At 40.1% G+C, this 25,398-nt stretch overlaps 1 protein-coding gene across 13 annotated transcripts in view; it reads right to left on the reverse strand.

Annotated features, from left to right (window-relative positions):
* Positions 1-25,398, reverse strand: part of ABLIM1 (actin binding LIM protein 1) — a 209,877-nt gene that overhangs the window by 112,442 nt on the left and 72,037 nt on the right. For 11 of the 13 annotated variants that reach the window (XM_069797057.1, XM_069797056.1, XM_069797055.1 and 8 more), the window contains exon 2: positions 2,910-3,044. In XM_069797057.1, coding sequence (XP_069653158.1) covers positions 2,910-3,044 — 135 coding nt within the window. Of the gene's footprint in view, positions 1-2,909; positions 3,045-20,556; positions 20,758-20,788; positions 21,109-25,398 lie in introns of those variants that run through there. The other 2 variants (XM_069797054.1, XM_069797052.1) reach the window with 2 other exon arrangements.

A 25,398-nucleotide genomic window follows, 5' to 3' on the forward strand; every position in this document is an offset into this window, starting at 1 on the left:
CATAGTATAGATTCCGCTACTCTGTTTTAGTTACTCAATTACTCTGATTTACTCCAGCACCTTTCTCCATGTTTGCCACCAGCTCCACCACATTCACCTCAAGCCTGAAGCCCTTTCATTGTATCTATCCTACATTATGCTAGGACTGAAGGCAGCATGCACTGGTTGTACAGATGCAACTCTTCCCTTGTTTCACACAGGACTGTGTATTTCTCCATATTCTTACCTGTCATTCTATGTACTATGGTTATTTAATTCAGCCAACTGTATTGCTGTCCATTAAACAGAAACTGCATGAAGGAGTCAGGATTGCCTCCTGCTTCAGAACGCCCAACTTCACAGGTGATGATTTCAGAAAAAGTAGTTTTACCATTATTTAACACTTCATTAAGCCTCTTTTTTGTAAAAAGCCACAGTGAGTCCTTGTTGTGGTCAGAGGGCTCAGTGGCATGAGCTGGAGCTGCTGAGAGCCCCTCAGGTCCTCGCTCCGAGGAGCGGGCAGGGCTCTCCCCATTCCCAAGGCGGCTCCACAACCCAAAACCTTAGAACTCTTTTGCAGAACTGGGACTGACAGAAGGCCTCTCCTGACAGGAGACAAAGCTCTGCCAGGAACCCAGCTGCCCGCCATGCAGCTTTCTTACTTCTTTCAGGCAAATATAAATACAAATATAGAGATACTTACATCTGAGGGCAAGGCTCAGAGTGGAGGCCCGGTGACGGGCAGGGCCAGAGGGTGGGAGAGGCTCACACGGTGGAGGTCCATAAAATTACGAGGCCCAGGCCAAAAGGAAGGGACAGTCACAGAGAATGGCAGCCCACGGATGGGGAGGCCCAGTGAGAGGGGCGAGACTCGCACAGTGGGAGACCCATGAGTGTGTGAGGGAGGCCCACTGCAGGGTGGGGCGGGAGCAGAGCCCAAAAAGAGTAGGACGCCCGAAAGCAGGACAAGCCAATAAAAAGACGGGAGGCTCACACAGCGGAGGCTTGTAGAGAGTTGGGTGGCCCAAAATTGTTGGGAGGCCCCCCAAAAAACTGGGAGGCTCAGAGACTCAAAGCCCTCAGAGGCTGAGAATAAGAGAGTCAGTGAAGCGCTGAGCGAGTGGGAGGCTCAGAAGTGGAGCCCCCAGGTGAAAGAGGCTCCAAAAATGGGAGCCCTCCATAAAACTGGGGGTCCCAGAAAATCCCAGCCCATGGAAGGGGAGGCCCAGAGAGTCAGGGAGCCCCAAAAGCATGGGAGACCAAGCGAGGGGGAGGCAGAAAGGGAGGGAGGCTCACACAAGGAGGCCTGAAGCGGTGGGAGGCTTGGAGGATAAGGTCCCATGGAGGTAGAGACCTAGGGAGTCAGGGAGGGCCACGGCGGGTGGGAGGCCGAGAAGAGTGGGATGCCCGGAGAATCCCAGCCCGTGGGAGGGGAGGCCCAGAGAGCGCAGACCCAGCGAGAGGGGGAGGCTCACACAGAGGAAGAGGAGGCCCAGCCCCACAGACTGAAGGCCCAGCAAAACAGAGGCCCCCAGTAAGCGTCTGTGCGTGTATGCATATACTTATGCACACGAGTATGTATAGATACGCACACATACACAGTGTGCACGTCAGCACGCATACTGCTATTTCTCAAACTTAGGCAAAATTGAACCACAAGAAAAGCAAGTAAAGAAAATTTTTTCGGCCACTCAGCTTAAAAGCTCCAGCTCGGCTTTTTCTGAGGGTCACGGTATCAGCATGGCTGCTATAGATATCCCTTGTCTCCTGCTCCTTTCCCTTTTGTAACGATACTCTGCGCTGCTCGCTCACTGAAGGCACCTCTCCTAAAACGTGTCGCTAAGGCTCCCCCTCGCCCCAGCACATACTCCTCAGTGACCACCCTGCGTGTTTCTCTTGGACATCAGTATTCAGCAGTTTTTTGGTGGGTTTTTTTGAAGGCAGGTACTTACTTTCAGCAATCGATTCAGTTAAAAGGAGCTTAATTTTCATAACTACCCCTAATGAAAGGCAGTGGTTGCTATTAACAGTTTTAAAAAAATAATAATCTAGATTATTCAAATCCTTGAAAAAGCACTTAGAACAAAAACTACAAAAAGACAGAAATTTCTTAAGTATTCTTATGCTATATTCCTTTTCACCCCATCACACTGTATAATCTAAACATACTCTTGCCCCATATATGAAAATAACAGGAAATACATACAACACAACATTTGAAAGCAAGTCAAATATTTACACTGGATTTCTCAGTGGCTGCTAGGGCCATACTTTGTCTTCCTATCTTTTGTGACTCTCCATAAAGCACTTCATCTTGGATGTTTAGTGTTGGTCCATTGTTTCCCAAACAAACAGAAAAAAAAAAAAAAAAATCACCAAAGCAGCCAGAGTCTAATTATGGCCTAATTTACTATTTGGGAAATATCTGAAACTGACTGTTTACATAGAACTGTATGAAGCAAATAAAATTGAAAATAATATTAAAAAGAGCCAAGATTTTTTTTTTTCATCTCTTTCAGGTATAATTATCTATTGTGTAGCTTGTACCCAGTGAACAGTAGAAAAGAAAAGGAATGAATGCATAAGTATTCAGAGCAGAATGTGCTATTTTGAGTCTTCTAGTGGTGGCAAATTTATCACACCCCTCCCCAAATCAAACATTTCATATAATCTTTCCTTTCAATTAAATCATAGATGTTTGCATATTGAATTTGTTATGTGTGGTGCTGCTCACCTTGCTGCTTGTACATGTGCTATTCAGTCATTTCACCCCCCATTCTTTACCCTTCCCACCCACAAATTCTTTGGACACTGAACAACAAAAACATCTTGTAATTGGCCAACTGCAGGAAGTGTGACCTCTCATCACTGGTTCAAGGTACATTTGCGCAAATTGACTCATTTCTAACAGAAGAATATCAAGGTCTTACCTTTGCAGGTGAAGCATTTGATGTGAAAGTGTCTGGCCTGAACACGGAGTACTTCACCTTTACATGGCTCCCCACATTTATGGCAGTGGATGACTGGCTTTTCAGAGGGGTGGTGAGGCTCCTGAGGATGGGCCACTGTAAAAAAAATAAAAAAAAAAATTTAAACCCAGACAAAATGAGTATTTTCTCCTGTACAGACATAAATCTGTGTTCTCAGACACTTTTCATCACGATACAAATGTATCTGTTCACATTTTACACTGATCTAAAAAGTCACCACCATTTTTTTAAATATAGCCTTTTCACGAACCAGTAGTTTAAGCCATTCACATCAGCTACTACCGCCTTCCACTGAGGCTGCCACAGAAAGATGAGCAAAAATTGCCTCTGCATTTTCAGTGCCAGAGTGTTTCAGAATACCTAAGCTTTTCTTTCCAAGAACATGAGTGTGTGCAAACCATTCAATGAGCACACAAGGCAACAAGAACTGGGTTATTTTAATCCAAGAAAGAATACAATCCAAGCAAAAAGAATGAAAGGAAAGCAATTCCAAATCATGTTTGGGGAAACCAGATGAACCAGGCAGCCTGACTTTGCATGCAAATGACTATATTAAATACAAACTACAAATATCTCCATCTTGCTACAGCGCATACCTAACACAGGGAAAGCACATCTGAAGAGAAAAGAAGCCAACATTATTTGTTTCTACTCCCATTAATTCTAGCAGAAACAACTCTCTGCATGCAAATTAGAGATACTGTAAGTAGACAGAAATGACCAAAGCATCTGCAATATAGTCAGGGAAACAAATTTCCAGGTGGTGGTAATTGATCAGCTATCCCACAGCCCTGAGCAGAGCTTGGATAGGAACAGGAAAGGTTTCTATCAGCTTTATTGTATATTTCATTGTCGTAGTAAAAGTTTTATTGCTCCACATTTGGCTTCCGTAAAAAGTGTTTTACCTTCTCTTCAGCTGTGTCTTGTGGCAGCTTGAGGCCCCAATAGAAATGCATGGGTGTAAGCTACAGCAAGATTTAGTCTCAGCTGTACTGTCTGAAGTGGAAAATATTACCCAGAATGTTCCTGAACAAAACAACGTTCTTTCAAACCTCCCTCCCACATCCCATTCCAGCAGTAGAAAGTTGTTCTCCTTGTAATATTGTTCTCAAACTAGTGATGCTCATCAGAACATTTCAGAGAAAACATACCTCTCTACCGACGCCTCTGTCTTTATACCATTCCTGGCCTGCTTTTCCTGGCCTGCAAAGGACTGACTGCTGATACACATTACTCTCACTGTCACTGGGAATCATCTTCATTATTTTATCTTGGTGTTTTCTGGAACTCTTTTTCTTTCCTGATCAACTCCTGACATCTCCCCAGCCAGGATTATGCCTTTTTTCAGGTTACTGCTTATGCAGCAGCATAATGGATACCTTGCTCATATTTACTGCACCAGTTTCCTCCCCTTCCTCAATGAACTTCTAGGGAAAAAGCCCCATCGCTTCATGAAGTCCTTCCATATTACTCTCCTTTATAAATGACCTAGTGAAGAAACGCTGTCATCATTCTGCATTATATAAATGCAAGATTAATAATAAAAAAGCCTAATATGTGATTACAGGAGTAACAGCATCAAGAATAGAGGATAACAAATATTCCAAGCAATAATTTCTGCTGTAAGTCTAGCCAAACTATAATATGGCAGCTGCTATTTTGATCTTCACCCCCATACCCCCCTCCCCCCCCCAGTCTTCAAAGAAAATGGCTGAATTCTACTCAAGCTCAAAGTTTTGAATACCTCCTCCTCTGGTAGCCTCATTTCAACTATTTCCCTTGAGCAGTTATTCAGCCCATACTGGTGAACAGAATGCAGCTGGCAATATGAACCAGTATTTCAATTAGCAGCTCCATTTAAATAAGAGCCCAGTAAATGCCTTGCCTTGAGTGAACCTCATCTAATAGCCTGCAATGCAATACTATTTCTGGAGTGGAAGTTATTATTCTTCCAAACAAGACTATTAACTATTAACTTGTAACCAAGGAAACACATAGTTTATGCAATGAGAAAGAAAGAAAGAAAATAAGAGACAAACATAGAGACAAGTGCTAGCAAATTAAATTATTATGAGGAAAATTCCCTCTCAGATCCAGACAGCCTGAGATGGGCCTGATGCCAACTGAAGAAAAGGTAACAGAATTTTTAAGTTGCTCAAATGAGGAACTGGATCAAGGATTTGGACAAATGCTCTCTAGGATGTAAATGCTGCAATATGAAATCTGTACCCACAAAATTCTGCTCTCTCAAACTCACATGTGGAAGACACCCTAACATATTCTGCATGACGGCATCCAGATCTTCCATTGTTGATCTGAAAGACAAGTTTTTGCTCTTTACTAGAGAGTAGATAAATGTTTTCAAGACTGGTCCAATGATACAACTTCTTTCCAGTTCTGCCTTTACAGCCATTTAAATGAATATAAATACTGCTAGTTGCTATTTCCAGACTGATCTCTTAAGTGAAGCTAATTATGGTGCTTGTCTTACTGGCCTCAATTTAGCATTGTAGGTCAAGATTGAGTAATTGACTTTTGCAAGGAATTGCTTGTAAGCTTCTTCCTTTGGATATATGCAATACACACAAGGCTTCTCAGTGGCAGAGGTTACCCTTTATAGAGAACAGTGAGGACAGAACAGGGAACTAAAGAAGAAGAAAGAGAAATACCTTTACAAGCAACTTATTTAAATGTTTGTGGCTGAAGTCCAACCAGCTTACTGGACATGTAAATTGCGAGCTCCTCTGGGTCTGAAAACCCTGAGCTAGGAGCTAGGCTCACCTCCTTACAAGGATTTCATATCTTGAGACAGTAACTATTTCAGGCTCTGCCTGCTCCAACCCTCCCAATATCAACTGCATGCTAGAGGATATATTCTCAGGCATTATGCACCAGCAGCAGTGGTGCAGTAAGGAAACTATATCACGACTAAGACAGTAACAGACTAGCCAGTATAATTAGTGACAGGACATTAATTCAGGATCTGGATAACCCAGGTTCCAACCCCTGCTTCACAACAGATATCTGGGCTCTTTGCATGGCATGCCCCTAACTCTTAAAGGACTAAGGTCAGACAGTGAAGTTCAGCTAAGTCTCTGAGCCTGTAACCTATCAGCTTAAAATCAGGTTATCTGAATGTTTTAGTTTCTCTGTGTATTGAGTGCCCCTGCCTGTAAACCAGGTGTAACAGCACTGTTAGCCTTACCCCCCTGTGAGAATAAATACAGATGACAAGGTTCCCGGGCACTTGGATGGAAAGAGTCACGTAAGTACCTAAGACAGTAAATCAGTCCTGACGGATTACATATTCCACACCTGCCGTATTTCTGGAAGCAGCATTCATTGGAAAGTGTGTGAGTGGACAAACACTAACTTGAGGAGCTGTGTTGCCTTTAATGAAGTTTCAAATCCAAATATATTAACACCATGACTGTCTTCCAAATTAAAAGAACATGAATTAACAGCTTTCTGAGGGAGAGATGCTACCAGAGCAACACATTCTTGGTTCAGTACTAGGGCTCACAATTGTCTTCATACCATAAAGTACACACTTACTGCATGGGTAGTGCAATATGAACACAAGTCAAGTATTTACCAGTTCCAGTATACTGATGTGAACTGATACTTGTCTACATGTCAGATTAAGTCAAGACGGGATTTTATATCAGTTTAGCCCAACCAGTAGACGTGCATAGCTCACATCAGCAAGCTGCAAACGCCTACCAACACAATGGATCTAGTTTCAAACAAATGTCATTCCATCAAAAGTACCTAGGCTACTAAGTGAACTGATTTTTTAAACTGGCTCTAGTTAAACTAGTGCAGTGTCTACACTTGAACAAAGGGGTGCTGGAAGCAGGCATACAGATCAAACAGATGCAACAATTTCTTTGAATATTTAATCTTACTTTTATTCCTTCAGCATTTTTCAAGATTAACTATGAAAGCTACAGTACTTACAGAAGTCTAAGTTGTCATAGTCTTTACAATTTTACGGAGACTAATTACAAAAGATCATCAATAAAAATTTCCAAAGTTTCAGGTTGCCTTATAACAGTTTTAACTTGCAATGTTGCTGGGCACTGCCTGAAGACATTTTTTTTTCCTTTATTAATGAACATACATGAGAGATGTAAAGGTGAGCCATGTAAAGGTGTATAACATGAGGTATACACAGAAGAACTTTTCAAGACAAGCTAGGTTGAGACTTCCACTCTTGCTTACAAGACCAGCTTAAATGAATAATTAATGCTTTCTTAAGCTCATTTGGGCTTCCAATAAGACAAATCAATGTCCCATTAAATATCCAATTTACCCAGAGTAACATGTTCACTGACTGGGACAACTGGAAAGTCTGGATTATGTTGTTTAATTCGGGGGGGGGGGGGGGGGGGAGGGAAAAAAACCCAACACCAAACATCAATAGCACCTTCTTCTATGAGGAAGACAGTCTTTGTCACTGGAGTATTGCTTTGTGCTAACATCACTCCATAGACATATCACCATGATTTTTGTCATTCCTTACATTCCCCTGTGAATCATGCAAAGTTCATTTCATTGAATTTTGCAACTGCACTGTATCGATGTAAATTCAAAGCAACTCTACCAGCTTGAGAGTACTTGTTACTGCATTTTATCAAAACATCTCAAAATAATCTCAGATCTCCAAAGAAAAATAAACAATTAAAAAGAAAAAGAGATAGAAAAGACCAATAACAACCCAGTGTTTGTATGAGAAACCTAAGGCACTTTCTGAGCAAAATGAAGGAATTAATTTGCTGTGCAAAGTTTAATACTGTCCTGTCAGTGGTGCTTTATGCAGAGCAGACCATTGTACAAAGGTTTAAGAGCAATTAGATGTTTTGCTGCATCAGCCAGAAAAAGGACTGCAGTACTCATACCAAACCCTTCTGAAATGGAAATTACAGCAACTACCTAAAGAGCAACAGCTGCTGAATAAAAGAAAACAAGGAAAATAAATACTGCAGCCTCCCTTATTGATGATTCTCTCCGTGAACATAGAACTGTTAGGAAACCAAAGACTCAGGCTAAGTGACTCTTAGCTGCAGATTCTTGCTGGCAAGACTCCATGTCTCTGCTGCAAGCCACAGAATACTTCAGCTTTTTATTGGAAGTCAGAAAGAAGCTTCTGGGAAACGCCTTGCCATGCGTATGCTACAAATCAGAGGTCACAGCAAAATATGCTGGGTTCAGTTCTGCTCTAAACCGAAGTAAAAAGCAGCTTCCTCTAAATTTAAACAGGAGGGCTATTGTTCTTTTAAGAAGTGAATTTTTGTCATTTTCACATTTGCATGCCTACCTTCACAAATAAACTTGGAGTTATGTTCAGTCAACTCTAACCACGTTGTAGCAGGTGTAACTTCAAACTTCATGCTGGGATATACAACTTCTGTGACTTCTAGCTCCACAACCTCTTGGCTCTTTTGCACAGCACTGAGATCATACTGTGCCCATAGCAGCATGGACAAGGGGACTCTCAGGATTTCACAGCCACGTCCTTTATATCTTAAAAGTGGCCTAATACAGACAGCACGCTCTGAAATGCTAAATTTAAACTGGCTGCTGTGTTTTCTTGTCTGAAGACTATTAAGAAGGAAAAATAAACCAAAGATTTAACAGTGTGAAACTACTGCATAGTTTTTTGCTAGCCTGTTTTAGATTTCCTCACTCCTTACTGCTTTTGGGAATGAAGGTAAAATGACTGTGCTAGAGACTGCCAAGACTGTAAATGCAACCAAATCTTCCTACAGGCCACAGTGCTCTTTGCCATCTCTCTCCATAATACCTGATATGGCTTTGGAGGCCATCATTTCTTAAATTAATTTACAGGATTTGAAGTTCAAAACTTGAAGGTTTCAAAATCAAAACTCCCTCAGTCTCCGATGCTGTCAAGCGGCTGTAGTTATTCCAGCTGGGCAGCTGCTTGCTTGGGACAGGACGGAGGTAGGCAGGTAGGCACTGTGCACAGGACTACAAGCTGTGAAAAAAGCTGTTCTGGGATGAAAGGCGCTAGAGAGACACCAGAGAACCAAGTTCAAGAACCAGATCTGGCTTATCACTTCTTCTCCGTGCTCTCTTTGTAAAGAGAGGAGAAGAAGTAATTTTCTCCCATCCTTTGTGTTTCTCGCAGAGGTGAATGTCTGTAACCTCTGGTTTGTAAAGCCTGTCCGTCTATAGCCTGTACACTCTCTGAGGAAAAGCCCAGCACAGTGGAGCCTTGAGGAGTTACTGAACTAGCTATTAAGAAGAAGGGATGAAAAATGCAGTGTCATTTTGCTTATCTGCAGACTCAGTTCTTGAATCTTAAATCTGTAAGAATCCTATCAGCTAAGGTGACCAAACCATGACTGAGACTGAAATCAAACCTCCCAGCTGTCAGGGACAGATAAAGAAGTTACTGCAGTCACTACCCACAGGTATCAGACAAGAATCTTCAGAAATTCCAGGATATCCTGGAAGGAGGCACTCCCATAAAGAGATACTAATAAGCTGCATGCCTACACATGTATGAAAAAGCCTAAGGCAAAATCCTAGACTGTAGCTTGCTCTTATTATTGCAATTCAAATAATCTGAAGAATCATTTTAAAACTCTCTCTTCCTGTAAATTTATCTGTATCACTCCTACAGTGTACCAATTTGTCTTAAAACTATTTTCGCTGTCTACATATAATGAAAGTAGCTATTTTTTAAAAGGGTAGGAAAAAATCTTAAACTTCTAGTTATTTTCCATAATTTAAAATGTTTTCTGGTATTTTCCATAAAAGTATTGTTATTTTCCCCTTACAGTTAGCCTGCTGCTGAAAACAGCAGATGCAAACAGGACCACAGTAGCAATCAGAACACTGCTGGACAGTATCTCTTTTGGCACCGTAGAAGCTAGTGCCCTAATCATGGTGATACATGGTACACACATACATGTGAGAGCATAGTAGCTGGCCAATGCATTCATACTGATAGGGCAAGGCACCAGCTGCTCTCCCCCATGTTAACTCACGCTCGTTTTTATGGGTTGCTGGTGGGATGAAGGGTAAAGCTTATGAAGTAGGACAGTGAAGGAAAGAAGGTTGGATTATACAAGGTAGCCATGTAAAGATGGATAGCATAGCCCAATGTCTGTTCTGGTTTAGATCCAGAAAGAAATACTACTAATCCCCCAGTTCTTTGTCTCTGGTCTTATTCTCTACTTGTTTGACAAAGAGAAGGCCTAAGAAAAACCGACACTTTTCTGATGTATCCTACTCAGTTATCACCATAATGTATGCTTCCCAGCCATAGTTCTTCCGCTAGAATAAACAAAGTACACCAGAGGTATCTATCCTCAAAATAGCACCTCATGGCCAGAGGTAGGGCTGACTACAACATAGTAATGAACAGATTTGTATCAATTCTCTCCACATATGCCCAAACCTCTTGGCAGGTACTGTAGCAACTAAAAGATTTTCACAAAACACTAAGCAGAGGACAAGGCACATGTCCAGCCTAGAAATGGGCTGGATTGCTATCTTGAGAAATAGATTCTTTAAAAGGAAAAATAAGCTATAAAGACATTACCAAGTTTAACTAGTTAAACTAGGATGATAGGTTAGGGTAGTTAATAAGAAAACAGTTGAGAAAATATTGTAAGTAAAGATATCAAACTTAATTTGCACAAAAATAGGATGCAAAGATTTTAATACCAGAAATCAAGTTTTAAAAAGAAAAGATGAAACATACACTATATTAAATAAGAAAGCCAGTACTTAAATACTGTCCTAAATATTTGTAAGCATGCATAACACATGGATAGAACTAATGCAGCTAACAGAGTGAAATAAAAAATTAAGAGACAAGTGTCAGGTAATAACCCAAAATATTAACAACTGTAACTTGAAAACAAATTGAGAAGTCTCCTATGTTATTTACAAACAAAAATAAAAAGCTTTGTGCCACATACATACATATGTGTAAAAAGGCTAGGAAATAATGAGCTTTAAAATATAGCAGGGGAAAAAATATTACATGTTTCATAGTTTTAAAAGACAATTGGAAACACGCTTTCTCTCTATATTTTCTCTATATTTTACCTGCTGTTTTCTACCCTTCTCCCACCCCTCTTCTGTTATCTAGAGGTTTGATACGGCAATCAATTCCCCACAGAACAGCCTGCAAGATCAGGGCCTAAGGCCTCAGCCCTATAGAGATTTATGCATATGAATGTTTCAGTACTAAGGGAAGTATTTAACACCAGCACCTGCTTGATCCTGTCTGAAAAGTGATCACCTTCTACAACATACACAAAAAGTCTGTGTCCTAGAATAAATCTTGGGATTGTTCTGTGATTAAAATAAATGTGCTTGATGGATCTAGCTTACCATGCTTTTGATGGCAATGGAGAGATTAAGAAAATTTGGTTACATTTACTTAAGGGTTATAACCTTATCTGGACACACTGAGGATTACACCACAGATTCTGGTATTCTATAGCTTTAGTGTACAATTTTCACAGTTTCTCAGTGATAAAGCATAAATCTTACTGGTTTTCAGTAGGCACTTATGCCCAACTACCTAGAGGCACCTTGGGATATTCTACTCTTGCTTCAAACCCATCAGGAGCCTGAGCACTTTCTCAGTTTTTCAGGTACAAACACACCTTACGGCTAACTCAGTTCTACAATCCAGTTAAACTGTAGCAGTATTATTGATGCTGTTCTCCATACAAAAGCATCAGAGCTTATTTAGAAGAATTTGTCATTCTCTAAAACAGCACCAGTACTATACTTATTTGCTGAGCAACAATGACTTCTACCATGTCTGTCCACACGTTTGCCTTTGGTCACTTGGTAGGTGAACAAGAGCACATTCTGTAACATCTATACTGTAGAAACAAAATGACTTGACAAAATTATTGCATTTATTTTTTTACATGACATATATGACAATTACTGTTTAAGAAAAATTATAATCCTTTCAAAGAAAAGTTATGAACAGCTTGTTAACGAGCACGATCAGGAGTTGTTTTAAACTCAAACAGGGAAAGCAATAGGCAGTTTTAAAACTATTTTCAGTAATGAAAAGGCACTAATCTTTTAATGAAGTATGCAGCAAGCTAAGACGTGCTGTGAAACAGATGATGGTGAAACAAATGTTGACTGAGCTAAGCCAGTCTTTGAATCAAAAACTGCATTACTCACCATGATTGTTAACAGATGGATTACTGATGAGTGGTTAGCAAACCAAAGGGAAGAAGCATAAAGTGAATTTAGTCTGCCATATTTCTACATTAGTACAGAGTAATTTTTCATGAAACAGATCATGATACAAATTGGATGATAAAAAGATAGTGAACCCAGACTGTCTTATCTAATGTTCTGAGAACACCCTTATTGATCTTCATCACACCTGCAAAAGTTCTCTGCATTTACTTGCACAACCGACTTAGTAAGGGACAGTATTTCAAGATAGTCAATTCACCCTTCAAACTCCTTCCTGAAGGAGTTGGAGGATCATGCTAAGCATGTGTTTCTCACACTTAACATCTGCAAGTGTGTAACATGTAGCAACTGTTTATCAGCCTGGTAAGTGGGAAAATAATTTTGAGTTATGCCTTCAACACACCAGCCGTACATAGGAAGATCCAGTCACTATTTCAAGAGAGTATTTTGTTTGGGTTTTTTTTCCTAACATAGGCAGGGGTAGTGAGAAATTCAAGAGCTCCTAAGAATACTCTGAGCACCCATCTCATACACATCACTTGATGTCCATATCAAAATCTTACTCAAAACAATGAATAAACGGAAGTGTCAAACTATTCACTGCGAAATCCTCAAGGATCCTCAAGGCTGCACGAAAGCAAGTTGCTGAAGTTAACAGAAAAAGCAATTGCTTTTTCCAGACAGCATGGAAATTCCGGCTTACTGATGAGTAGTAGTTACCCTTAATAGCACTCAAACGTCAAACAGGCCTCTTAGCTACCTTAACAGCAACACACGTGGGGATTTCAGTCAGCAGCAGCAAACTCTAACTAGAGTTCCCCTATGCTTCCTTTTTGAGGCTGCCAAAAGTATTCTGTACAGTAAAAGGAATTAAATTCCCTTTTGAGGTAAGTCAATATAAAAATGCTAATTTTAAAAAGCAATTCTCCTGCTGTTTACCCCGAGATTATCTGAGGAGGACCACTGACCTATTTAAGACAGTGGTCTCCCAGACAGCTTTTGGTATCTTCATAATGATGTATCACTGCTGCAGTTTGATGTGTGTATGAAAGGGAAAGCCTGCACAGAAATAGGCCTGTCATAAAGATCTTTCAAAACAGAATCTGTAGGAAAATCTCCCCTCCGTTACCACCAGCAAACTCACCAAGGGTTTTGTGCAAGAACCTTGCAGAGACCTGTCCTCTAAAAACATGTTTTTAAACCATGGAAGCTCTGTCGCCCACACTTCGAATCTCCCCTTCAGTCAAGGATCTTGAACCCTCACTTCTGGCATTTCTAAGGACTGAGCTACGCAGCCTTAAAGTAAAACTAGACAGCCACGTTCATGAGCAACGTAACTCTTCACGTGGCTCCTGACTCCCAGGATAGCTTGCCATGTACAGAGCTGATAAACCTGACATTTCAGAGGCCCTGCCCTGTGGTTAACTGCCCATGTTGGCACCTAGACCTTACAAACATTTGCAGTATAGAAGTCAATTCCTTGAGGTATATTATTTCAACAACAAATAACGGTGTGTTCTGAAAGTCTATCAACTTTTAACACTATATGGTAAATGGACTATCATATAGAAAGCACTGACTGATACAGTCCTCCTGAATATAGTCTGTTCCTCTGGCTAGCACTTCAAGTGCTGGATAGCAAACTGATGCTCTGAAATCCATCAAATACTGTTTTGAGGTGCCCTTGCAGAGAAAAAAACCCAACCAACAAATGCAACAGCTTCTTTGAACAAACAAGCCATTTATTGACTCGTTTGACTCAGCAGTACTAAAAGATAACCCTCATTGTTCTGCAAGGCTGCATTTATATTTGGATCACTTCTTTAATTTGATAGTATTTTAAGATCCTGCTTCTCTACCAGATCCTGAACTAATACAAAGTTCCACAATACTGCCATGTAGATTATACTAACATCTGTGATATCAAACTGGTGCCAACAGCACTGGGAATTAGGGAGCTATCCCACTGACACTGTTTATAGAACCTTGCATATTAGGCTCTCACATAGCATAAATGCAACAACATGTCACTTCTGAACATCTAGCATTACTTGATTTGACCCTCATTTTAGCACTTGCCCCTTACTTTGCAGCTTTGAGGAGATTCCTCAGCTTTCCTGCTTCTGTTTTCCTGTCTATATGGAATATAAAAACAGATAACATACACGACTGAGCTACAGAAGGCATCTATCATTTCTCGGTTTATAGCACTTTATGATAAACCCATATAAAAGCCAGTATTATTTCTCTCATCTCTTACACAACAACGCAGCTAACATACAACACATAATGACCGCCACTAATAATATACATGACTTTGCTGCAAAAATATCACAAAGCCTCCAAAAATGGAGTCCAACTTTGAGACAACACTGAAGCACTTACTTAGCTTTAAATCCCAGTGATTCAATTAGACTCAACAAGATACTCTGCTGAACAGAATAAGCTTAAGACAATGCCTAAGTGTTCTCCTCAGCCAGATCCCTAGTTAGCCTGAAAGCTATCCAGGCTCAATGAAGGCAAGGATTAATCATCCTTTTGGGGATACTGACTTTTCTCTAGGTGGAAAACCAACTTTGTTATGAATAATCCTTTTCAAATTAGTTATGGATTGCCCCCAGAAACAACGAAATCCTGTTCTCTGGCTTCTCCCACTCAAAGGGCAGAGCACATTTTGATTAGTGGAACTTGGTCTTTTCCCCTGGTATGCATTAATTTTTCCACAAAAAGAACTGACTCTCCTACAGCGGCAGGCCAAATTATTGTCCTAACTTGCAAGTACTTTCCTACCAAGCTTCCTAACTCCTCTCTGGAAAAAATATTTCTTTGCCCTAGCTTAATGTATTTTAAACATGTACAATTTCACTATGCCAAGACTCTATCTTTAAAAGCCTTGCCTTTTGAATTTGCATCCAAGAAAACCAACCACATAATTGGCAGTCTACTCACTCGTATTCAACATAACCAGCAGGGCTTTGGTAGTGAGGATGCTGCAGCGGTGACTTGTGTAGGAGGTGGTCATGGACTGCAGTGTGCTGGTCACAGTTGGTTCCAGCCAGCTCGGCAATGGACAAAATGGACCCATTGCACATCAAAACAGAACCAGAGAAGCAAATAGCACCTCTGCAAAAACATATACATAAAAACAGGCAGTAAACCTTGAAAGGACAGACACTCAGGAGACGCAAGAGAGATGCCAGAGCACCAGGGATGCTGAAAAATGGAGGAGACGCAGGAGACAATACCACGGCAGGAGAGACACCAAATCACAAGTAAGGGAGAAATAAAAACAATGCCAGGGCAAGAGAGCCAGCAGGGCAGAAGAAATGCTGAGGCAAACTAGCTGTCCCAAGCAGGGACAGAGAGGAGACTCAGGAGGAGGTATGACTCTAAAAGGACCGTGGCCAGCAGAGGAACCCATGGTGAAATAACTGAGTAAGAAAAAAGAAGCATCAAAATGAAAGGAACAACAATGCACTGACCCCAGTCTCCTGCTCCACCCTCGCCTCACCAAAGGTACAGAGTATAATGTATAGCATGGGGACTGGAGACCAGGATGGGGAAGAAGAGTCCAGAGAGAAGCTGAGGTGTGTTTCTCCAAGCATGTGTTTGCTTGCTTTTATTTTCAACTCCAGAATCAGAAATTAGAAGTTTATTAATTGCCAATAAATTAAACTCAAAACTGTGGTTTTTGGCCCACAACACTCACTGTTTCAGATGGAGGAACAGCTTAACTGCCTCTACTGTGACCTGAACCCATGAACTCTGCGGTCTCAAATTTAATGACTAAAACCACTAAGCTCTCCCCTCCAGTGAGATCAACAGCAAAAGTTCTCCCATTTCTCAATATAAAATAGCTGCCATCGTACTTCAGAGATCTGGCTCCTACCCACAGCTGGGATGCAAGGAATGTATGGAATTTCACTACTGGGAAACATGGGAAGCCATTGGGCATGACAGGACTGCACACTGTACTTGCCCAACTCTTCAGATATGAATATTTATACCCTCGTGAACTAAGTTCTATTTAAAAAAAAAAAACAACAAAAAACCTCCAGCAAGCATGCAGTGCCTGAGCTGGCACCTCCTTCATTATTTTTGTTTCTCTCAGTATCAATGCTGCACACCAGAACTGCAATTTGAAACCTAATATTAAAAATAAATTTAGAAGGAGAAAGTACAGAATAAGCAAGACCATAAATTTGCCAATAAACACATAATCCCTTTACAGTTGTTTTGATTTTAAAAAGTAGTATGATGTTTATAAGATATTCACATACCACTGGATTTCTTTTTTTTTTGTACAAGTGGAAGTAGGTAACTCCCAAGACTAAGATTTCCTTGTCATAGCTGTGAAACAAAGTAAAAGAAACTCTCTGCTCCAAAGACCTCTAATTCAAATAATCAAGGCAGACGAGGAATGTTCTTATCCTCATTTTACAGATTAACACAAGGAGAGATCAAATTACTTCCCCAAGGTCACCTTAAGAGTCTCTAACACAGAACTGTTCTATAGTTTAGTACTTTAAGAGTATTTTTTTAACATCTACGACTACGCATATTTATAAAATGCCTTTTCTGTAGCTTGTACAAGGTAGCACATTGACTTAATCAAAACAAAACCCCAAATGTCCAGCCCCAAAAGGAAACTGTCAAGCAGAACTAAATTTAAAACTAAGTAAACTGAAGCAAAAAGAAAATAAAACTCCCTCGTCCTCCCCCTGCCGATGTGTGATTACATAATCTTGTCATGTGCTCCAAAAGCAACAAACTTGGAGACTTTCCCAGGTCACCTGGGGTTAAAAGTTCCAAAGTCATGAGTTCAGATCAAGACTATGTTTCATTAACCACCATGACACTGAGACAGTGTCAGGACTCAAATCCCATTTTTCAACATTTTCTTGATTCACATTGGGAATAAATTCACACTGCAAATACACAGAGCACTGGAAAGATAGTGTTCCGGAGAGAGAACACCTTTAACTTAACACATAGGTAACATTTTGCATGCTCTTCAAGGATAATCCCATGTAAAGCAGTTCCATTTACAACAAAAGAAAAAGTTAGACTAAAAGCTGCTTTGGAGCTCTTGGAATATGTGCATGGAAGAGAAGACAAGACTGGAGCTAATCCAAGCATAAAAACAGTCCTCTTGGTCATAACCTTAAGGGGTATCAGTACCATGCTTTATCAAAAGTACGAAGAAAAAACAACAGAGAACTAAATCTCTCTGCAAGACTGAAGTGGACCATAGGTCAAATGATGCAGGAAATGTTAACACTTTGGTGAACTACATCTTCTGTGTTGCTTACTGGGAAAGCCAGCACCAAGTGAATACCCACAGAGACAGTTGTGAGGACATGGAAACACAATCAAGCTTACTGCAACTTGGTACCCAGTAGGTGCCAGCACCTACCTTTCAACAGAATCACTATGTGAAGAACAGAAATCATAAAGCCTCTGTACCTGCTTCCTTAATCCAAAAAATCTTCAAACCTTCATCTTTTCTCCTCTTATCCTTCCAAGCATGGAGAAGTTTGGCATGAACTGATACTAATCCACTTTCATAGGTTTGCCCATGTATGATCTACTCCAAAAGTACAAAGCTGATTCCCAATAGGTTTTCACAGACTAACATGTGAATGCTAGGACAGCCTTCTTATCAACTGGTCAAGAAATCAAGAATCGGGGCCAAATCCTCAGTTCATGTGAACTAATGGAGGTAAAAATGAAGCTACAACACTTATGTATATAGCAGGCTCACAATTCACACATTAACCTCAACACAGAAGCACTAAGAATGCAGACAATTCAATATGGGTTTTAAATTGCAGAAGAGAATAAGACAGCATGCATATGGAAACTTTCTTTCTGTTAAAGGATATAAAGAGAGAAAGTACCCTTAAATGCAACACAGTGACAATAATTTAGCTGAGTTACTAGATAATAAGGGCTCTTAATTGGGAATAGATAAATACACAGTCAGAGACAAGAAAATGTGGTATCAGTCAGACATAATTTAGGAAGCGCCATTTGGTGTCAGCAGAAAACACCCTGGCCTCAGGATTTTTTTTGTGTATGAACTAACCAGGCAGACACTGAAATCATTCTACAATATGAGCATAATGAAGCATGCTAATTTGCTAAAAACTGTTACTAACCATTTTGCAATTCAGTGAATTGGAATTGCATTTTTCTAGTTGAAACCAGCCCCTCCAGTGCCCAGTTAACATGTTTATGAAATGACACTGGACTGAATGCATTTTCAGCTTGTTCAAACAGCAATTCAAGCAGTGGCTGGAAGGGAGGGTACCAGCTGTACTATACTGCCCTGCATTTTGGGAGAGTATCACTCTAGACAGTGATATTTGTAGCAGCTTCAACACAGCAGTAACTCTTGACCTCTGACTAAAGGGGTGGGAGGGCGAAGCAAGGAAGAAACAAAAGAAACAAATAATAAAAAGAAAAACTTTGCTGGAGAAATTATTTGAAAGCAATAAGGTAGAAAAGGAAAATACTAAACAGATACTATCCTTTCTCATCTGCAGCCATGAGATACGAAATAGCAGTAATTGTACAACAAAATTAAAGATGGCATTTAGATATTATAGTCCTATTGTAGTCCATTATCTGTGTGAACAGAAAAAAATAATTATATCCAACATCAATATTAATACCCATTGTAAATAATGCTTTAAACTTGGTGGGGAGGGGGAAAGGAAGCAATTTAAACACAAGTCTTTTGCACATTTTCAACCACTTATTGTCAACTTTTCACACTATTCTAGGAGGTTTTCTCCCTTGCATTTTTTATAAAACTGATGGGCTTGTTTTAATTTTCTTACAGGTATAGGACACCTTTCATGGTGTAAGATGCTAAAATTGTATTTACAGAGAACTGCTAAGGTACAGCCCCATGTAACACAGGGAACCTAACAAACTGAGCATCAGCTGGGTGGAGAGCAGAAACGTATCAAAGGATCAAAACTGCACAGCTAAAAAGGCTACGCATATTTTATGTACACTTCAAGAAAATCAGCAGCTCAATTTTAAAATGTATCTTAGAAAACAAGCAACAATTATGATAAGCTGAATGATAATACACTTATTTTTCTGAAAAGGTGAGTGGCATAGTTGATTCAAATGATTCTGAAACTTGCACTTTCAAGGATTTGGAGTGAAACTGCTAGTTAACCATCCCCGGTATGGCTTGATACCGGTAGCAGGTCAACAGTTCACCACTAACATTATGAAAAAGATCCTGTAAATCTGAAGTAATGGATCTCAAATCTGCTAAGTAACCAATACTATTTATGCTGGGCCACTGTTTTTCATCAACAAAAATCATCTGTAGACTATATAATGGTTATGACTATAACTCTCTTGATACATCTGACGCACTATGGAAGGCTATCGAGGCATTTGTCCTGCTCTCTTCAATCCAAACATCTGTCAAGCTAAATTCACTCATTTTAGTTCATTTACAGCATTAAAAAAAAACCCCAAAACTTAATGTGGGTGTTCAGACTTGAAAAACTGCTCACTCTTGCTCAGCATTACTACTACTTATTTTTCTTCCCTAGTTTGAATTTATCCCACATTATCTTTTACAGAGTCCTCAAAAGTAAAGAACACAGATCCTCCTCTTCACAAAACAAAGACTAAGTCTGAATCTATCTGTGACAACGTAATGCTCCAAAACCACATCCAATCCACTACTCAAATACAATTCAGAATGTATTTCACATCTTCATAATGGAATAAATGATACAGATCAATATTGCTGCAAGGAAAGACCTCACAAACATTTCTAAATCCTTTGACTAGTAAATGCTTCAGTAGGAGGCTTAAAATGTTATTTATAGGTAACTGAAACTAATACCTAATTTACTGCTGCAAAATTCAAACATTATGCAAAATCTCACATAATCCATTTTTTCATTAAAAGGTAAAATATGACCCTCTTAAGTCCAGACGTGCTGAATTTATCAATGTTTATCTTTAAAATTTTAAGCTAACTGCTTCATTGGTCAAAGCTCTTTGAACTGTAGCAAATACAGGTAAAAAACAGTCAACAGCAAATTTGGGCTAAATCACATAAAAAAAAAAAAACCAAAACCACATACACACAGAAGGAACCCAGCTGTGCAAACACACTAAATTAGGTGTGTTCCAGATTCTACCCTTATTAAAACAGGTACAAAGACAATCAATGCAATCCACTGCAGGTTTTGGCACATCACTTTTATAGAAAGGAAAACAGCAACTGTCAATCAAAGCATGCTTCATTTTAAATTTGAAGGTTTAAACCTCAGGTGATTATGGCTGGCACATTAGGTCATTTCAGTTCCAGTGCATCAATAAACATAATTACCTTTTTCTTTCACCATGGCTAACAAATTTTCTTCGTAGTGGAAGCAGCAAGAATTAGTTGAAGTAATTTAAACACAATCTCTTTTCCAGCAGTGTTTGGCTGAGGTGGATTAGACAAAAAAAAAAAAAAAGGCAGCTTATTCCAGATAATTATCTTCCTTAGTCGGATTTCCCACAAGAGCTGATCAGGTCCAATTGCTCGTCACTGTCTCTTTTCTTCTTGTGCCTCTTACCTTCTTCCACTGTGGTCTTTTCCTATGGCTAATGGCAGCTCATACCCTGCTTGCGGACTCTGCCTCTTGTGCTGAAACAACCAGCTACAGCTGCTGCTGTGGAACAAATGCTGAATTCCACCGTCCCTAATTTCCAGCCACTGACACCACCTTGCATTCCTCTGCCCTCGCAGAACTGAGCTGGCAATGTAATTTGCTCCCAAATGACTGGCAAAAGACTGCAAGCGAGAAGATGTGAGAGAGAACAGGATTGCTGTTCAAACACAAACAGAAAGCTAAAGTGGTATTTATGAGTTCCCTATTATTTTATTTACCCAAACTGAGCCAGGATCAAGAGGGGAAATACAAGATGAACACAGGCAAGTGCTGAGGCAGGCTGTGGCACGGTGGCTTTTCTGTGATGAGCACTGTTTATCCACTCCTGGTTTTACTTTAAAGCTGTTACCAAATGCCAATTACTAGACCACAAAGCATGCTAATAAATAGTCTCTCAGTGCCTTCTGATCATCGTACAGAAGACAGTAACATATAATCTGTGCAAACTGGGAATACTGACTCTATTCATTACCTTGAAATAACAATAAAAATAATAAAAATGAGAACTGTCACCACTCAGTGAGTACCTGGGTTTAGAAGCATAACCAGGGAGTACCAAAGATGAAATTTTTGCTGTGAGTCAAGGTAAGCACTGTATTCTGAAATACCAAATAATTGTAAACTACAACTCCTCTTATGTGACTCCTTTTGAGATGATAGCCATGAGTACTCATGGAACTGAGAAGACAGCACCTTACTGAAACAGCATCACTTACACATGAATTTCACCCCCCAACACACCCCCAAACAAGACAAAGCACCAGTGTTGGATCTGGGCAAACTGACCTCCCAATTTATAGTTTTCCAGGCACTAAACTCTACCTGAGAAAGGAGTGGTCAGTAAGCTGATGTTAAAAAACAAACCAACCAACCCTTTACCATATTGTCAAGTCTCATCATTTTATAGCAAGATTCAGAATATTTCTGTTTTCTATTAAAAGATACAGGTCAGAGACAGGTGAGAAACAAAGCTTTTCTTTTATAAGCATATGTTTATTCACAGTTATGAAGAAAAGCTTGGAAATATGATTCATCAAAACCCTGAATGCCCATTAAAAACCACTTAATATGTATTATTTTTAATATGTATATACTGCCTGTATCAAGATTTTGGGGAACCTCTATCACTACTACTGTATGCCACTCTTTCCTTATTTATAAATGACTTTATTCCTCATTTTAGCTAGCTACCAGTGACTTCACCAATACCAACCTATGCCGTCATGCCTTTGCTTGGACAGTAAATTTTAGTATTTGTGGTTTAGAGGTGGAGAAAATGACAAAGGGAAATGAATTGACTTGCCCAAGATAGAGATGACCTCAGTAGTAGAAACCTGGGTCAAATATAAAGATATTCTGGGCTAGATTATGGGCAGATTCATTAGGCTATAGCTTCAACTTGACCACAACTCAGTGCAAAATGTGCTTTGGGTTACATGATGGAGGTGCAATGACATTTATACTGCACCCTAAAGCAAAAGCTATGTTCAGCCCAAAGTCAGAGGAAACCCTATTTTTTGAGGGCTGGACTTGAACTGGAGCTCACACCTCCACAAGGGAATTCCTTCTCAATGCTTCTACTATATGTAGGGAGAGAGAAATTAATGTAAAGAAACAAGCTGTAGGCATCAGCCAGACAGAGCAGCAGATGGCTGATACCTGCTGGAAAAAAAAAAAATAAGAGCATGCACGCAGTGTTAAAAATATTTGCAGTAAATAAATTCTAAATGTTTTCTATAAATGCCACCCAGAACAACAGAAAGAAATTAAACAAGCCAGTCTGACTCGCCCGAAAGATCTCTCTTATACGGTGACATTCTTTAATAAATAAAAGAGAGAGAAAGAGAGACAGAGATTCAGGCACATGCATGGAAAAAAATAGTTATTCTATTCTAACAAATCTAGGCTGGCTTTCTATTGTTAGCAGTCTAACGTGTAAGAGAAGCACAGCTCAGGCAGTCTGACATTCTTGCTTCTATGACTCAGTGTGTTACTATTAATAGCATTTGAGGCTCAACTGGGGAGCCAGGCTGAACCCCACCAACACTGAGGCATAATCCATTATGTCACATTTCTGACACATTAGAGATGTCGGGTTGTAACTCAACCTGGCTGTGTTCTTTTTCAAACAGTATTTTGTAAACAGTTAGGGGACAGCCTCCTGAAAGGGGCATATCTGACCTTCATTCATAAATATTTGATCTGATGTGCAGAGCACAGCCTATGGATACACACACATGGATACTGTTAACCCCTTCCTGTGATCCTCAAACAACCTCAAAAGGCTTGCAATGATTATCATTCATTTTTTGTTCCAGCAGCTGCTGACACAGAAGCTGCCTGCCGGTATCTGGACTTTCTGTTCTCTGAGTTCATTACCTCCATTTTTCACATGTGCTAGAGATTAGCACTGCTGTATCTCATCTCACCCATAGCTGAATAGAAGCCTTTCCTCACATCATTCAGCCATGGAAAGCTGCAACGTTAAGACTACAGCATGCACATAAAAATAAATTTAAAAATACAAACTGCAGTAAATTATACTGGAGATTTAGGAGTCAAATGTAATTTACTCCTGAGTAAAGAGATACAAAGAGCTGGTATTGTAAATAAAATCTTTTTACACCAGGATGGTTTTTGGTTTTAATCTTACTGTTTTAAGTCTGAAGACTAAAATTTACCCTGCTGACCAATTCAGAATCTACTCAGATATCCTAAACTGGAGATGAAAGAAGAATAGATAGCAATTTTAGAAACAAATCCCTGGTACTTATTGTTATTTAGAGAAGTGTATTTTAAAGGTAAGCAAAATAACCTTTTTTCTTTAAATAACTTTTTTCACTGTACAAATTAAATAGAGAACCTCCCCTGAACAGAGTGTAGGTGGAAAAATCTCAATGAGTACTCTATAGCTAAACAACATGCTTATGTTACTGTTATTTTGTGGTCAAAAATATCCTGTGCATTCAGCAAGAGGCATGAGAGCCATACTGAGATCACTCCACAAAGGGAAAGAGTTAAACCAGTTTGGTTTGCTTTTTCTTGTACCTTAATAATGTTGAAAAAGCTTGTGTAAGATACTAAGCACTTTAGCCATGACTTAAGATTTGTTATTCTCATTTTAAAAGCTGGCTTTCATATTTTTATCTTGCTCTCATTCTTCACAGATGAGATCATGGCTTAGAAGTATCAGTGCACAGTTTTTATACAATTTCTTTAAAACTGACTGATACCTCTTGTTCATCAACCAGTGAAGGAAACAGTCTGCTAGAAAACAGAAAGGGAAAGGGGAGAAGTAGTTCTATTAAATAACATCCAGGAAAATACCCTCTGTTTAATGTCCTTGCTTACAGCAAAAAGCCTGGCACAAACAGTTTTGACAAGAAAGCCTGCCACCACAGGCTCCACATCTTAAGCACTATGCAACCTAGGTCAATTGAGAGCCATCACTTATATAAAGTCTTGATTATGGCATTTTGCAAAATGCTCCCTTCTCCAGGAAGGAAATGCCGCGCTCTCATGACCTAGTCTAATTGTTAGCCTGAGTTAACTGTGCCTGCTCAGAGGAAAATCAATAATGTCAATGTGGGATTTCTTGCAAAAGACCTGTGACCCAGCAGTGGTCCCACTGCCCTGACAGGAAAGCCTACAATTTCCAGTTTTAGCATTCTCCAAAGCTATACGATTAAGTATTTCCTGGCTTCTGTTTCTCCTGAACATACCCTGCTCCAGCAATCTGTTCTTCTGATGCCTCTCCCTCAGCCGCTTGGACAACTGACACGTTTTCCATGTTTTGAAAACAGCTCAAGCAGCAGTGCTTCTTAAGGACTGTAGTATAAAAGGCAGCAGGCAACCGACTCGGGCAAAGCTGATGACATCGGTGGAGTTTTTCAGATTCACCCAGGCACCCATCCTGCTGAGCGGAATTCAGCCTGTGCCTGACAAAACTGTTCCCCATACTAGGAGTAAGAGCTGGGTGTTTGCTCCTGAAGAAAAACATAAGGTTTTTGGTAAGGCTGCTCTTGCATGTGTTGCTCTTCTGTCTCTCCAGGTTCTTACAGTACCCCTCAGTAAATCTACTGGTCTCCCCAAGCCTGCAGGCAAGCTGCAGGGGAAGTTCCTTTATGGGAGTCATCCTATAGCCTTTCCATACCCTCCACACAGTTTTTGGTTTGTAATGACTTCATATTGCAGCTTGCGCAGCTGTCTTAGGCTGCCATTCTCTCCTTAACCCCATCTCCTCACCACACCGCCCTGTGTGGAACGAGCAGAATGTTAGGGAGCTATGAAGGCCCCACAGACTGACCTCACCACCTCAGACCCTCAATGTTGCCCTTTCGCAAGTTTTAAGCAGTCTGGAGGACCATACACAGACCCACCAGAGAGGAATATGGTTCTTTCTTAGGACATACTACGGTCCTGCAATCTTACATCTTGAGATAATCCCATTACCTTTACTGATAAGACTGATCCTCAAGCAAATAACGCCTGATGGCCTGGGTCCTACCCACAAC

The sequence above is a fragment of the Haliaeetus albicilla genome, chromosome 11 (genome assembly GCF_947461875.1).
Source record: "Haliaeetus albicilla chromosome 11, bHalAlb1.1, whole genome shotgun sequence".
In the NCBI taxonomy this organism is placed as follows: Eukaryota; Metazoa; Chordata; class Aves; order Accipitriformes; family Accipitridae; genus Haliaeetus; species Haliaeetus albicilla.